The sequence below is a fragment of the Pezoporus flaviventris genome, unplaced genomic scaffold (genome assembly GCF_033815535.1).
Source record: "Pezoporus flaviventris isolate CSIRO_AGI_PZ_B2104156 unplaced genomic scaffold, CSIRO_AGI_Pfla_v1 ptg000036l, whole genome shotgun sequence".
Lineage (NCBI taxonomy): Eukaryota > Metazoa > Chordata > Aves > Psittaciformes > Psittacidae > Pezoporus > Pezoporus flaviventris.
In genome coordinates, this window is record NW_026892584.1 from 23,207,556 (window position 1) to 23,223,564 (window position 16,009).

General features: G+C 36.5%; 1 protein-coding gene across 4 annotated transcripts in view; it reads left to right on the forward strand.

Annotated features, from left to right (window-relative positions):
* Positions 1 to 16,009, forward strand: part of NPAS3 (neuronal PAS domain protein 3) — a 606,010-nt gene that overhangs the window by 412,237 nt on the left and 177,764 nt on the right. For all 4 annotated transcript variants that reach the window (XM_061463492.1, XM_061463493.1, XM_061463496.1 and 1 more), the window contains one exon: positions 14,016 to 14,105. In XM_061463492.1, coding sequence (XP_061319476.1) covers positions 14,016 to 14,105 — 90 coding nt within the window. The remainder of the gene's footprint in view (positions 1 to 14,015; positions 14,106 to 16,009) is intronic.

Below are 16,009 nucleotides of genomic sequence, written 5' to 3' on the forward strand. Positions count from 1 at the left end.
AGAGAAACAGGGGAGTAGCAGGAAGGAAATGAGAAAATAAAATGCAAACATAAAATTGGAGCAAGACAAAAAAGTAAGATGACATGTATATACACAGAGAAACTACTGCAGTGCTAAGGGAAAACTGACATAAGGAATAGCATTTTTGAAGAGAAAAATATATCAGGGCTCTTTATGTTACTGTCTAGAGCAGCATCTTTTTATTAGCCTCTTGGTTAATGTCCTCTCTGTGTCTATTGATTTTAGACTACATAACACTGTGCTCTTGCTTTTACCTTTGCTTTTTTTTTTTTCTAGAGTGCACAATCCTACGGTAAGAGGAAATATTGCAGATGAGCCATTCATTGAATATGTGAGACCTTTGATTTGCTTTTATGTTGTTTTAAGCATAGTACTTCATGTGAGAAAGTTCACTTGAAACAGTGAGTTACCAGAATATGTACAATGGTTTAGCTGCCTTTTTTCTCATTTCTAGTCCATTAAACATAGGACCAGAAAATAGGTTTCTCTACTCTAAAATTTGGGCTCAAGCAACCATATGTATTTGTTCATGATGCTAAATCATTTTGCCACCTGCTGTGTTCAACAACCATTTACAAATAGTAAATGCTATTTAAAGCTGTAATATTTGCAAGAGCAGTTTATGCTACGATATCATTTGTATGAGAAGCGTAACATTTTAGTATGTAATAAGAACTTTTAAGTAGCTGGATAATTGTGATTTTTAAAATATTACTACTTGTAATGTGTAGACTATAATTACTGTAGGTCAGAGACAGTAGTATAAGTTTTTATATGAACCACAAAATATGGATAGATTTGGATGGATTTGTTCCAAATCCAACATGTCTGTAGTATGTATCATAGCTAGTCTCTGGAAATTCCCTGTTCATGATGAAGTTTCAGCCTAAATTCTGGCCTTTTTGTTCTGTGCTTTTAAATTCTTTTCTGTAGCTTTCTGAATCAAATCAGTAATTTTACAGAGTTTATATGCCTTTAATTTTCTCTCTTAGCAATAACAAAAATCTTTCAGTTTACCTTCACAGCTTCTAGGAATGCTTTCCAGTCTGCATGCAATGGATCTGCCATCCACAGTGATTTTAAACTATACTCTGTGTTTTTATCTAATCTATTTTAACTTAGAGGCCTGGAGACTATCTATAGATTTATCTGCACATCTTAATGAACTTATCTCAAAGGTATCTGAACCCTCTTTTATTTGGAACAAAGGCAATAGCAAATTTATCAGTCATCAAGATTTTAGGCTTGGTTGGTTTTCAGATTACTATTTGAGAGTGGTATGGGAAACACTAATTCTGCACTGAATTAAGTCTGGTGTCAAAAGGGGATAGATTCCTCAGAAGGAGGTGGTCTAGGCATCAGCAAGAGCTTTAGGAGTTGGCTGTAGGCAGAATTTGATATTTAAATTTGGGGCACTGATTTAAAATAGCTGTACTAAGTATATACTTTCTATTTCCCAAAACTGGTTACGTCAGATTTTTTTAACTTTTCTTGTGCATTACTGATTGAAAATTCTAGTTCTGCATTTGTTGTATTATGTGATTTTTCATAAATAATTTTAATACTTATTTGTGATAACAGTGCGTGGAATACTGACTTCATTGCAGGATTGGGAAGTTGTACCGGAAGCTTCTGAGGAAGAATTTTATTCCAGCAATGTTTAGCTATAAATAGATGGCAAGATATATTGCAGTTTCAAACAAGCGTCCTTTGAACTTTCATACACCATGAATGTCCATCTTTTACAGTCCAAAAGCATTCTGAATTTCTAAGCACACTGGTGTCTTTATTTTATCTTCTGTTAAAAATGTAATTTAGAAATAAAAACAGTTAGTAGTAAAATACCTAGGAAATCACCTCTACCAAGTCAAATTGTAATCCTGCTAAGGATAGTAGTAGGCTGAAAATACTGTTTAGATTTTAAACCCTAGTCAGAACTCAAACATTCTTCTCAGATGTAGAAAACATTTGGTTATATTTCTGTTGCACTTATCTTGTGTGTGTGTGCTTCTGCTCTTTCCCATCTGGTTTCAAACCAGAATCAGGGAAGGACTGATAAAACACCATTTCTTTTTCACTATAGTGACTGAAAACAGATTGAAGAAATTCAGATAGATGTCGGAACTCGTTAAAGCATGACCACTTAAATTTATTTATTTTAACTTGGAAGGGTTGCTGCCAATTAAAATGGCAAATTTACATGCAGAAGTCTATCTATACTGCTTTCTGTTGTGTGTCAGGCAGCATGTTCATTTGGGCATGGTAATGGAACAGAATCTGAACTGGAAAGACATTCACACAATGCTAAAAAAGTATTGACATCACCTAATTGCCTGTTTGATAGAACAAGGGGTAATGGTTTTAAACTAAAAGAGGGTAAGTTTAGACTATATATAAGGAAGAATTATTTTATGGTGAGGGCTGTGAAACACTGGAACAGGTTGCCCAGAGAGGTGCCCCATCCCTGGAACCATTCAAGGTCAGGTTGGACAGGGCTCTGAGCAACCTGGTCTAGTTGATGATATCCCTGCTTATTTAAGGGGGGTTGGACTAGATGCCCTTCAAAGATCCCTTCCAATCCAAACCATCCTACAATTCTGTGATCCTATTTGATTCTGGCTAAAGATAGTTTTCCAGTGATTTAAAGGAAAAGGAGAAAAAAAAGAAGCTACTGGGACAGATATAGTATGTTTGAGCAAATTTTGGTTTGTATTTTATTTTTTTACAAAAATGTTGACGTTAAACTTGCACTGGACATTCTTTCATTTATGTGCCACAAGTAAGACTTGAAAGTATACTGCATCAGGGAGAAGGGATATTGTCAAAATGCAGCATTACAGGACCTCCAGGTAGCAGGAGCAGGAATTCAGAACTGCAAAATAAAGATGCACAGATAACTAACAACAACTGCCTGAAATTTAGACAACCAAGCAAACATGTAAGTTATTGCTTAGGGTCTAGAAGAAGATATTGCTCAAGGCAGGAAACAATTGCAGATACATGTGACTTTTTAATGGAGCAGAAAGAAGAAAAATATCACAATGAAAGCAGTAAAAGCTAGAATGCTACATTCGCACTGTGTTTTTAAAGCATCATGGTTAGAAGAAATTAGAAGTGTTTCCTTGGTTTTCTCTGGGTGGTTCTGAATAACAGGAAAATGGTGCTAATATTTGGCAAGAGGAAGAATTTTTCTTTCATCAGTTCCATTGATGAAGACAATTTTACCACATTCATCTTAGGGAGACACTTTAAGTTTCAGATCTGTTACAAATTACAGTGAAACAGATAGTAGTAATGCAGAGCAATCGTGTCAGTTCCTACCTGAGACATGGGATACAACATATAGATTGTTGACATATGCAGTAAATAGCATTAGGGTTGGTGGTGTCAAGACTTGTTTGGAGCTGTTCAGATAATGTGGCATCTGTGTTACTGGCACAACCGACAGCTACTGTTCTGTGCAGTGTGAAGGGAACCTTGAGCACCCTGTGATGAACAGGTTATTGATACTTTATGCTGCAGTTGCCCCAGGGGACCCCTTAAGGGTATATCATGGTAGTGTTGGCTGCACACTAAAACCCTGTGGTAAAAATCCAGAGGAACATTTTCATATGGTTACTATGAAACTGCCTTTAAAAGTATGATCTTGGTTGAAACCTTGAGTTTCTGGCTTCTGCTGGTCCTGTATGGACAAATCATAACCCACTCACCCCTCCCCACCCTAGAATTTTATTATGGAAATACAGACAATTAATTATCACAGCAGTCAGAGGTGCCAATACAATAAATTAGCTTGTATTTTTAAAAGAATCTAAACCTTTTTCACTGAATGAGCTGCTCTGTGCTGTTATGCTTGTGCTCATATGCTTGAATTTATGCAATGAGCTGATAAACAGCAAAATCCGTACTTATCTTTACCTACACAGGTATTAGAGGTGAGCTTAAGAAAAAAAAAATAAAATATAAAAAGAATATAAAAAAGAGGGAAGGAAACAAGGGACGGAGGGAGAAACACCAAATTTCCTCACAGGCTAGGGTGAGATTAGAGTATTGCTTATGGCAGAGCTACATGCTGTCTTCTCACCTGGTATCATATTCCAGCTGTGAAACAGAAGGTCAACATAGCAATGGTGTTTCATAGTCGCAAACTGAGTTACTTCCTGAAATCGTTCAGGACCACACCTCCAATTCCATTAGGATAATTGATTTTTACATAAATGTACTTTCCCGCTTTTGTGGGAAATGTACTTTGAGAATGAAGCGCTGTAACCTAAAAACCCTTGAAAGAACTGCAGCCCAACATAGAGATACCAAATTTACTGTATAGAATACAGATGTAGTGGATAATTTCTTCAGGGGAAGGTTTTGAAATATTTCCATTATTAATGATGTCTCTAACTTGTTTCAGGAATGTGATTGATTTGCTGTTAATCCCATATATTTGCAGTATTCCTGTGTTCTCTGTTCTTAACTGCACAGAGGAGTGAACAGAAACCAGATCTTCCATGGGCACCAGAATAACACACCAGAGTTTTCAGATTTCCATCTTGTCTTCTATTGACTTTTGTGTCTAAGTGCAGCCTGGCTGAGGCTTTTTGAGTACTCAGGACATTTGAAAGGTCTCTGCTTTGTGATGTCTAGTACTGTAGGAACTCATAGTCCAGCTTTTACCACTGCAAAGGCTCTCAGCGAGTTTCATCTCCATTATCAGTCTGTTTTCACCAAACCTGTAGGAATTTCTTTAAGCCCTCCACTGACTGTCAAATCTAGCATGGATTGGAAGGCTGCTAGAAGGACAGACAGATAAAGACAAGCAGAATAGAGGAAACTAATATCAAAGTTTGAGGAACCACTTCACAATCCGGACATCCAAGGGTTATTCTTTTGTGGGCTCTTTTTTTTTTTCTTTTTTGCCCCTTTTTTTCCATGCCTCTATAAACCTAACTTCTTCTGACTAGCGGGTTTGCATTCATGCCAGTCCAAATTCTTCTTTTTTCAAGGGTGACAGGACTAAGGAGTCAACTGGCAGTAATAGTTGTGGAGGCTTTTATGTACTGGTCTTCATTGGAAAAGCAAAGTGTTGCTTTAATTCAGTCCATCTGTATATGGATCCTAGAAGATGTCAGAGTAGACATCTGTGGAACTGCTCCACACTCCCATAGGTGAAGAAAGAACTGGTATAGCAAACAGGTCTCCTGCATTAGTACAAGGATTAATGACAGCTGGAGGATCTCTCAACTGCTGAGGATCATGGTCTGTCTTCTTTGCCTGTTAACATGGGATAAGTGGCTGAAGATAAGAACATAAGTTTTTAATTTTTTACATGTATCTGCTAAGAGGTACAGTTAGAAATAGCACTGGATTGAAGGGACTTTGGATTTGTTCTTAACGTTCTGTGTTCTTACTATCTCTATATTCCACTATCTGTAAAAATATTCTCAACATGTTCTTCTTTCAAGAAGAGTATAAATCAGAATGATATGCTAGTCAAAGAACTCAACTCAATTTCTCATTCAAATCTATTTTGGTTGTCAGAATTGCCATATAATAGATTAAATATGCTAAACATAAGCCCTCATCCTGTTCTTCCCGGAGCACAGGCGCTCTGCTTCATATGTATGAAATTGTGTGATGCAAGTGAGAACACATGTACTCAGTTCTGGGCTAGAGGTCTAATTCTAGCAAGCCAATTGTCAGGATCAATCATGAGAGCATTGAGTACCTATTGAATGTAGGTGTTATTTTAAGAGTACAATTAACTCTATATCATAATTCTTTTCCCTATAATTTTTCACCTATTTTTTTTGGACAACAGATATTTAGATACCTTTATCTGTTTACTTTCACACAGTGTCAGATTGTGTAGGTTGAAAGGAAGACTAATCAAATATGCAGATATACAATGAATATAAGATCCATTTGAATAGAGCTTAAACTGAAATATTCATACATAACACAAAAGGGCTTTAAACTTGCAGCTTTGGAAAGAATAACATTCACAGTAATACTTTTTGCTCCCATAATCTGTTGTGCTTGTATAGGTGCTTTTACCTGCACAGTCTCTTGATGTGGTCTGAGGTGCAGATCTGGGGACTTAGCCTTCTGCCAGCTGTCATAATTTATCATAGCTTCTGCTACTGGGTCACATTACTTTTCCAGTTTTGGCAGTTATGGTAGTAAACATTATGTAGGCACATACAGTGTCCAGTCCTTTACTGTGAGGAGCACCTCTCAAACCTCACAATTGCATATGTGATTGGAATATTTGTACCACCAAAGGGCAGAAACCACTTCATATTCAAACCCTATATATCCAGAGCAAAGCCAGTCCCAGCCAGGCATATACTCAATCCTGACCGAAGTAATCACATTCTTAGGGTAAGAGATATATAATGTAATCTCTCTATGATATCTCATTGTAACTATAGATAGTTAATTATATTAGATGGCATGCAGTTACTGCCATCACAATCTGCTGTCTAAACAGTCTGGAACCAATATGAGGAAGGATAGGAACTCATTAGGACTTGGCATCATAAAGATAAAAGGTCAGTGTTTTAATACACAAGTCCTACAGGATGGTTTGAGATTTTGCAGCAATACAGAATGGCCTTCTAGAAAAAAAAAAAAAGCATTGCTATCTACAAGGCAAAATTCCCTAAAAGTCATTTATTGCTTTTGTATACAAAAAAAAAATCGTCAAATTCTTATTCTCTGATTTTTTTTTTTTTTTTTTAACTCCCATCACTTACAGGTTTGTAATCTTTCTGTGATTCTCAAGCTTAAATCTGATACTTGTCAATTTATTATCAGTGAATAAACCCAAGAGTGCACCTTAAGAACTCAACTACCAACTTTAAACATTATTCTTCCCTCTAAACTTTTCCCATCTATACTCTCCACTTTTGCAATTGTTCTGAGCTGGAATAAGATCTGTTTTTTTCTAATCAATAGCAAGTCTGCACCTCTTAAGTTTTTGCTGCTTTGGTTACATAAACATACTTATTCTGTAAGTGTGGTGAAAGAGGCAGCAAGGGAATCAGTAAAGTTTACTCTTCCTCCTTAATTTCTTGGCTTCAAGCTGTAAAGCAGACCTCCTTATTATTGACAAATTTTTTTGGCACTTCCTGTCATCATAAATTGCATCCTGACCACATGAGCAAAGAGCACGAAGATGACAAATTAAGAAGCTGGCATCGAAGTCCGTTCTAACCACATCCTTTAAGCTTGTCCTCTTACCTCATCTTTTTTACTGTAGTTGTTCTGGTGCCAAATACATCTTGCTTTGTTGCCAAATATGTGTCATTAACTCCCAAGTATTCTATGGTCATGTGGCCATATAACAATTGTGGTGGACTGTTATTGAAAAATGGCAGTGGTTTCAGAGTTGAAAACAGGGTTTTCTGTGTATCTGATGTTGGGATTTTTGTTGGGTAAAAAGCTTGCAGCCCAAGGGACACGGAAGCAAGTCCCATGCCTTTTTATTTTATATGGGCTTTGGGGTTTTGTATTCTCTGCAAGGAATTAAAAAAACTGAAGTGTAAGAATAAAGCTTTTAGAGATTCTTGTAAGTCAGTAGATGATCAAACTTCAGTTGCTCATTTTTATTCATGTGTATCAAATTCATCCCACATAAAATCCTATTTCCAGGAATAATACTCCAGTTAGCTCATAGGACTTAATTGTGAAAGCCCAAGGTCAGATTTTCCACCTAAGTCGTTATGCTTTTGTGTGTTTGGTGGATATTAGGCTGATATCTTAATAGTGAGAGCACAGTAGTTGGGCACTGAGACTTTGAATCAGATTTCTGTTAGCCATTGTCTATGCCTTTTATTTCATTTTATCCCCTCATCCAAAAATGGTTGCCATGTTGAAATGAAACTTCCTTTTTTGTTGCTGTCTTTAGTAAATCATGGGGGTTTTAAGCCATGCCACACAGTCAATAAATTATGCAATGATACATTTATTATAAGAGAGGGACTATTTACTTTCATAAATGTCAATTGCATCCAATACTGCCTCTCTTTTAAAAAAAGAGTATTTTTGATGTTACTGAATGTTGTATGTCTAATTGGTGACAAGCTTTGTCCTGAAATTAATGCTCAGCTACAGTTATAATATCATTATGTCATAACAGTGAAAAGTTCTAATTAAGATGATCTGTTTGCCAGGAAAAAGTTTAGTATATCAATTAATCTATTTTATCAGGGGGAGTATTGCCTTACCCAGCTCCTATATCCTGGTCAGAGCATGAATGATGAGAAAAACATTACAGATGCATGTTGCATTGGACAAAGAACACATGCATGCATTTAAATCATGTATATCTTACTTTTTACTGATGTAATTGTGAAATATGTTCTTTTTTGCATTCATAATTAGGGGGTGTAACAGATGGTGAAGGCTTAGTTTAAAATAATCTATCATTAAAATAACCTAGCCTACTGGTAATTCTTCACTCTAACTGGAGTTTAGGTCAGGGTAACAGGGTTTTTTGCAGCAGTGGAATACGTTAGAAAGAATTAGGGACTTCATGGATAGTGGGAAATATGAGGATATTCTCCAGAAGGACACCATAGTAAGACTCCAGTGAATTAAATTTGCCTGTAGTGGGAATATGCAAAAACGGCTGGGACAAAATTCCTCTGACAAATATAAATCCATTTAGTATGATGCATTATACATTAGTGCATATTCGGTCAAAGTGGTACAGTGGGTTTCATATCCTGAGAGGAAATAACATCACTATCCTGCAAATACTGTAAAAGGTACTTAATATTTTGTGTTAGAAACCCATTTTCATATTTTTCTGATGTCAGAGTATATAAATTATAATTATTGGCATTACTATTCAGAGGTGCTGTAGGTAGTGACTTTTACATCTGAGTCTCACTTTCTTTGCATCTACCACATTGACTTGTTGGCATGACAAAGGAAATCTTGTATCCATCCTGTCTAGGTAGTTTAGAACAATTTTCAGGAATAAGAAAATTGGCTCAATAAATCAGATACGTGCATGTCTTTAAAGCATTTATTTTAGTGTTTCCTCTAAGATTTCATTCTCTAACAGCTTTGAAGAAAGTGTATAGATTTCAGCATGGTATTATGATAAATCTTCTCAAGGAGGGGCAAGCATTAACATTTGTGTCGGTTCTTTTTCATCTTAATCCAACCTTGGTTAATAATCAGAAAATTCTACATAGTGGGTAAGAAGATGTAATTAACCCTTTGACCCCAGAATCTTAATTGGCACCTGTTGAAAACAGTGGGGCAGTAAAAAAAAAAAAAAAAATTAAAAAGTAGCCTGTGGTGATTGAAACAGCATTATACATAATGGTATTCTGAAATCAAAAGTACTAGGGAACTTCTGCTTTAATCACACTTTGCATAAAACCAGTTAAGTGTGGGTTTAAACAAGAAGTTGCCAGCCTTGCTTAAATTCGATAGTGCTCAGTGTTGGCATTTGAGGTCACCCTGACCCTTTTTTCAGCTGCCACACTAGATGGGATAGGACTGAGTTTATGACAGTCAATTTATAAAAATAAAACAAAAATTAAATCAAGAATATTTTCCTAACAGAAGACACTCTATATTCATGGCCTCTGCTTCAATGAAAATAGGACATGTTATGAAAAGCCAGTTACATTTGCAGGCACTATTTCTACATTACAGTTGATGGTAACTGTGGAAGATCTGACGCAGCAATCCTATCTGCCTTTGAACTGAATGAAACTGCTCAGAAATTCTGGCTGAAAATTACACTGTGGTGCTCATTTTGAGAAAGAGACTTGAAAGCTGACTAAATCCAGTACCCTTCTTGTGTTTATTGTGTACTTAGTTATACATAGGTAATATGACTGATACTTCCAGAGATTTCTCATTAAAACAAAATTCTTTATAAACAGTATACAATAGCATCACATACTCTTCTTCAGTATATAATATAACCTCTGTTATGTTGCCTTGAACCTTCTCTGAAGTCTGCTGCTCTCTTGGCATGCACAAAGGACATACGCTTTATGAAAAATTGAAAATTTTCAACACACATTACTTAAATAATAAATATTCATAAATAATACCTATGAATAACGAATGAGACAGTCCTTCAGAACTATTGTATGACCTGTATAAGGAACAACAAAATTGTCACAAAAGTGGTCCATCTCAGTCCTTTCATACCGGCAGGAGGAACTGCCTTGCATTGGAAAAGTTAGCTGTTTCTGCCCATATTTTTATTGTAATTTTTCTTAGGTATTAAGCATTGAGCTTAGTACTTGGGGCATAGAAGTAGTTAGCTGTTCCATTAGCTGTTAATCAGTGGCATTTTCAAAATATGATTAAATACTTTCTGATTTTGCTCTATTGAATAAAATACCGAATTCGGTCAATATTTGTACCCAAGGATGACTTCAGGGAGGTGGGAAAGGAAATGGAGAAAGGAGGACTGACTAGGACATAGTAGGCTCAAGTAGCATAATGAACGGATTTTATGGCATGGGAAGTAACTAATCACGCAAGAAGCCAAGGAGTTGTGGGCATGCTGCGTTGGCCCTGCCAGTCCATCAGTGGTGCCTCCTTAGAACCTTCATTGTAAAACTAGGAGGCAAAAGTAAGGAATAGTCTCTCAGAAAGGAAGAGAAGAAAAGGGTAAAGAATTAAAACTGTTTAACTGAAAGGTAACAATCGGAGTCAATGGCATGGAGAAGCAACAAGTGCTTAAGATGTCTAACACTCCTCACTTTTAACACTCTTCCCAGTTGCTGGTGACTTTCTGGACTTCAGTCATGAAAGTTGAAATTTCTTTGTACAATTCTGTCAACCAGAGATAGTTTTATTTATATTTTTCCAGCAAAACTGTTTTCAGCCAATTCCAAAACAACACCGAGGAAAACATTTCTGCCTAATCAGTACTAGAAGCTTTCTTCAAACTTTTGTTTCATTTAGAAGTCTTAATTCCTAAACAAGATGATGTGTACAAAAGAAGCAAGAAAGCCATAAATGATTCAGAGAATTATATTTTGCTGTTCTTAGAAACAGATATGCTAGATAATTACACAGTAATGGAAATCCATCTGAGCAACTTCAGTCTTGGCAGCTTTACCCACCTGTTGGTTGTTCTGATGCTCCTCAGTGGCCTGACTCTTGGGTACATGAGCATTTACGTGGCATACCTTCTCACCAGGTTCTGCACCAAGGCAGTGATATCTTGCCACAGTGCAGCATTAGACACACTCTGGTCAGATCTGTCATTATCTCAACCCCTCATGCCCCACGCTGTGCACCAAAAAGAACTGTCGTCGTTTAAGCCCAGCTAGTAACTCAGAACCACGCAGCCGCTTGCTCACTCCCCCTACTTCTCCTCCCCCCCCCCCCCCCGAAGGATGGGGAGGAGAATCAAAGGAATGTAACTCCCACAGGTTGAGATAAGAGCAGTCCAGTAACTAAGGTATAACACAAATCACTGCTGCTACCACCAATAATAATGATAAGGGAAATAACAAGGGAAGAGAATACAACTGCTCACCACCCACTGATGGATACCCAGCCTGACCAGAGCAGTGATCTTGCCCTTCCAGGAAACTGCCCCCAGTTTATATAGTGGGCATGACGTGCTGTGCTATGGAATACCCCTTTGGTTAGTTTGGGCCAGGTGTCCTGTCTCTGCTTCCTCCCGGTTTCTTGTGCACCTCCTCACTGGCAGAGCATGAGAATAAAAGTACTTGATCAGAGTAAACATTACTTAGCAGCAGCTAAAAACATCAGTGTCTTATCAGCGTTGTTCTCAGGCTAAAGTCAAAAACACAGCACTGCACCAGCTACTAAGGAGAAAAATGACCGCTACTGCTGAACCCAGTACAGTAGTGTGCTAACGAGACTAGATCATAAATGTGCTTCAACTGTATCTAACTCTCTTGAGTAAAAGAGTAAGGGGACTGCACTAAAGGCCTGGATATCAGATATTATGATCATGCCAACTAGTAATAACCTGAGGTTAGACAGAAACTTCTAGCAGTCTTGTCATTAGCTACACAACTATTGGATATATGGATATTTGAAGCACCTGTGTATGTGCTGTCAGATCAAGGAAAACCGAGCCCTGCAGATAGGCTGGGAATCTGATTCAGTATAGTGATTCATTGTTGCTTGTGGAGAATGGTGTCCTAGCAAGAACACATATAGGTGGCCAGGGAATCTGGGTGATGGTTCTCAGTTTTCTTTCTGACAGAAGATTAAACTAATTCCCTCAAATGTGAGACGGAGCATCAGGAAAACTAAAACCAAGACCTTTAAAGACTTACTCTTCTGATCTTTCTGTGACAACGAAAGTGGATAGTAGCAGCAGAAATCATACATGGTGTGGGAGATCAAATGTGTAAAGGTTTTGATTGTCCTTGTATGGATCTAAGTTTGAACTTCACTGTTCCAAATTTTCCACCTGTTATTGATGTTAAAATTCAAGGAACTGGTATTAATCATTTGAAAAGAAATGATGATGATTTATAAGAGGCCATAAATGGCTTGCATAATATAAATGTTTTTACATGAAGAAAATCTATGCAGATTTACATTTTTATTAATTCATAAATATAAATTAGAGTCTTTCTTTAATGCAGTGACTTTAGTGAGGGTTTGTTTTCCAATATGTGATTTATTCTTTTTAGGAAACACAGATTTTTGAACTAATTCCACCACCTACTACATCAGAGAGGGGTGAACACTTGCCAAAGACAGCTTCTGACCAACAGCGTGTTAGAAATTAATCAAGAAGCAGAAGAATAAAAAAAAATAAAAACCTTCAGAAACCACTGTTCTGTATTTCAGAAGATGTGAAATGATTACATATCTCCATCAGATTTGTGTGCATCTCCTATTTTTAATTCCAAAGCCAGGCTGATCTCTCAGATTTTACTCTACACATACCTTTATTCCAAAGGGGTATTTGGGGTGGGATTTCTAGGGATTATTTCCTGTTCATCCCAAGATTTGGGGTGTTTCTTATTTTCCAAGTTGTTTTAGCATTTCTAATTTCCATAATTTTGTGATTTTACTTCTGCAATAGTGAATGCTTCTTTGCCAATAATCAACCTCATAAGAAGCATAAAAGTAAAGGCACATACAGGGTATGAGAGGCAGTTTCTTCATAGTGAAGATGTACTCTTATTCCTAGAGGTATATTTCTGTCTTGATGTGCAGTGATTTACTGCATGTGTCGGTTTAGAATACAGTCCTTTGTTTATTAACTGCACTCATGTTTCAAAAGGTGTGCATTAATCTGTGTAGTTGTATTTTGATTTTTGCAGTAGCAGTGGAAACCATATCCAAAGACTTGAACCTGTCAAAGTAAAGTCTGATCTAGAGTTTTACACCAAAGGAATGAAATTCATAACATTTCTGTGGACCTAACCTGTAAACGTATTTGACAGTAATCTGCTGATTGGCTTTGTTTGTTGTATCACAAAAGGAATGGGGGGGGTGTGTGTGTGTGTGTGTGTGCATGTGCATGTGTGTATAATCCTCAATTAAGTAACAAATTATTGAGGTCCATAGTGGTTTGAGTGATGGTAGGATTTTATTTTCTCTTTTTCAGTTTTCAGAAGTGGAAATTCTCAGCTTGGATTCTGGGAGTTGGGGGTGGGGGTCTGCTTGAGTGGAAGGTTATTTGTTTTCCATATTTATTCTTCCTGTAAAAAATGAACATTTTATTTTTCTATATTTCTTCTGTCATGCAAATGAGAGATATTTTATGCAGTACATGGCAGATGTAAGATGACAATAAGTCCTTGAACTTTGGAATATACTCATATGCCGTTTGTTAATATATTGGTAGAATATAAAGGAATTGTCTTAAGGACTCAAATTAAGAACAGTCTTACAGAAATCAGAACATTTTCCTAAATATGTTCTGTGATGCCTTTGTTTGAATCTATTTCTATCTGGAATGTACAAGTTTTTATTAATCTATTCACTTTTTTTTTTTTTCACTTACTTTGTAGTCCCTGGATGGATTTGTATTTGCACTAAATCAAGAAGGAAAATTTTTGTACATTTCAGAAACTGTCTCCATCTATTTAGGCCTGTCCCAAGTAAGTACATGCTTTCAATTTTAGAACATAATTGAATATGATGTGTTCTTCTGTTTATCATTCTTAAAGAAATAATAATTTGGTTTCTACATTTTATGTGAATTATTGAATTAGTCATTTAAAGTTTCATCTGGTTCATCCTGAGAAGTAATTGAAAAATGTATCTATCAGTATTGGGGGTTGCGATAAGATAAACTTGTGTCTGAAAACTTTCTGCCATGAAGGATCATTATTAATTTATTGAGAACAAATGAAGTTTCTTTTCTCAGTTGTTTTGAACTTTAAACCTCTGTACCTGATAGGAAAGGGACACACTAATAGTACTTCCCTTGTGTCCTATTACTGGATGTTTATGGAGTACCCTGCATTATCCAGGGAGCTGACACAATGACAGGGAGTCATTTGGAGTCAAGAAATGCTGAGAGAGACCATTAAAATGTCTTGCAGGGAGGGTTCCGACAAGGACACATTTTGCTGCTTTCATAAAGGCTCACTAATATAGAAAGGCAAATTTATAAAATAAAATATTTTATTTTTTTTTATTTAATTGCTGACCACTGTTTGTGGAGTTTAAAGGCAGGACAAAAGTGGGGGAAAAGAAAAAGTTGCCTGTTGATGCTTATTGCTGCAGCATTCAGAAACGTTTAGGAAGGATAGCTTCTTTCTGCTTGTACTTAGAAATGCAGCAGAAGGATTTTGCATGATTTTCAAAGTGGGATAATCTACTTCTGTTGCAGTCACCAGAGGAAAAAAGAAAAACTGAGATAATATTTATTTCAGCTTCTTAAATTGGGATCTATAGTGCTATGAGGAGGCAACTATGAGCACTGGCAACTGTCGGTTTTGCTGTACCCCTACAATGATATGGGAAATTTTAACATTTGATGCAGAAAAAGCCTAATTTTAAATATAATCTGGTGAGGATCTGAATAGAGGTTCATTAACTCCTCAAAGAACATGCAAGCAATTGTCTGTAATAAGTTCAGTAATTGTTATTTTGCGCTGGCTTTAGCAAACCAAATGATAGAAATGGAAACAGAGCTGTTTCTATCTCATATCACCAGTCTTGTCTGTCATTTAAGTGCCTCATTTTGTAATAGACTTTAATTCCTGCCTTAATCTGTTTGGGATTTAGTATCAGGAATCTCAAATTTTGAAATTGGTGCGCCACCATGTTGCTAATAGAGTAAAGAATTGGAACTTTAATGTTTATTATTGTCTTATGCTCATATTAATCTGTTTTATGCATAGTATCCAACGAAGTTTAATAAGCCAGTAAAGAAGAAGGATGGATAATTAGTTTAAGCAGGTAAATGCTAATTAGGAAACTCCTGAAAGGCATCCATTATACACTAGCTTAAAACAAATTTTACAGCCCTGGTTAGTGGTGTAATCCAAATTCTGTCAAGGCAACTGCATTTTCTGTAATTGAGATGTGTATGTTTGCTTTGCATAACAGATGGCTCTGTATGCTTAGACTGATAGCTAGGAAAATAATAATTGCATTATTCTGGCCAAAAGAATATTAGCTCTTGGGTTTTGGCCATTTCAGTCAGTCCTCCTGCCAGCACAGCATATGCACATATATGGATTGGATTTTCAAGGAAATTGATGCATCTGGAATAGTGTGGCCATCTGAAATATCATCTGTTCAAGAAATATTTGGTTTTAACCCTATGCTAGTCTCCTGTTAAAAGCGTTTGCTGCCACTGTCTTTTTAACTATAGGAGTTGGTAAATCTTTTCTTACTCTGAACTTACATCATGCTGTTAAGACTTTGCACTTCATCTTGATCCCCATATATATTTCAAACAAGTGTTCAAATAAATAAATCAATCGGTTTTGCCTGTTAGAGTATTTGATATATCGGCACAAATGTTTCCTTGTGTTCACTACTGAAAGTA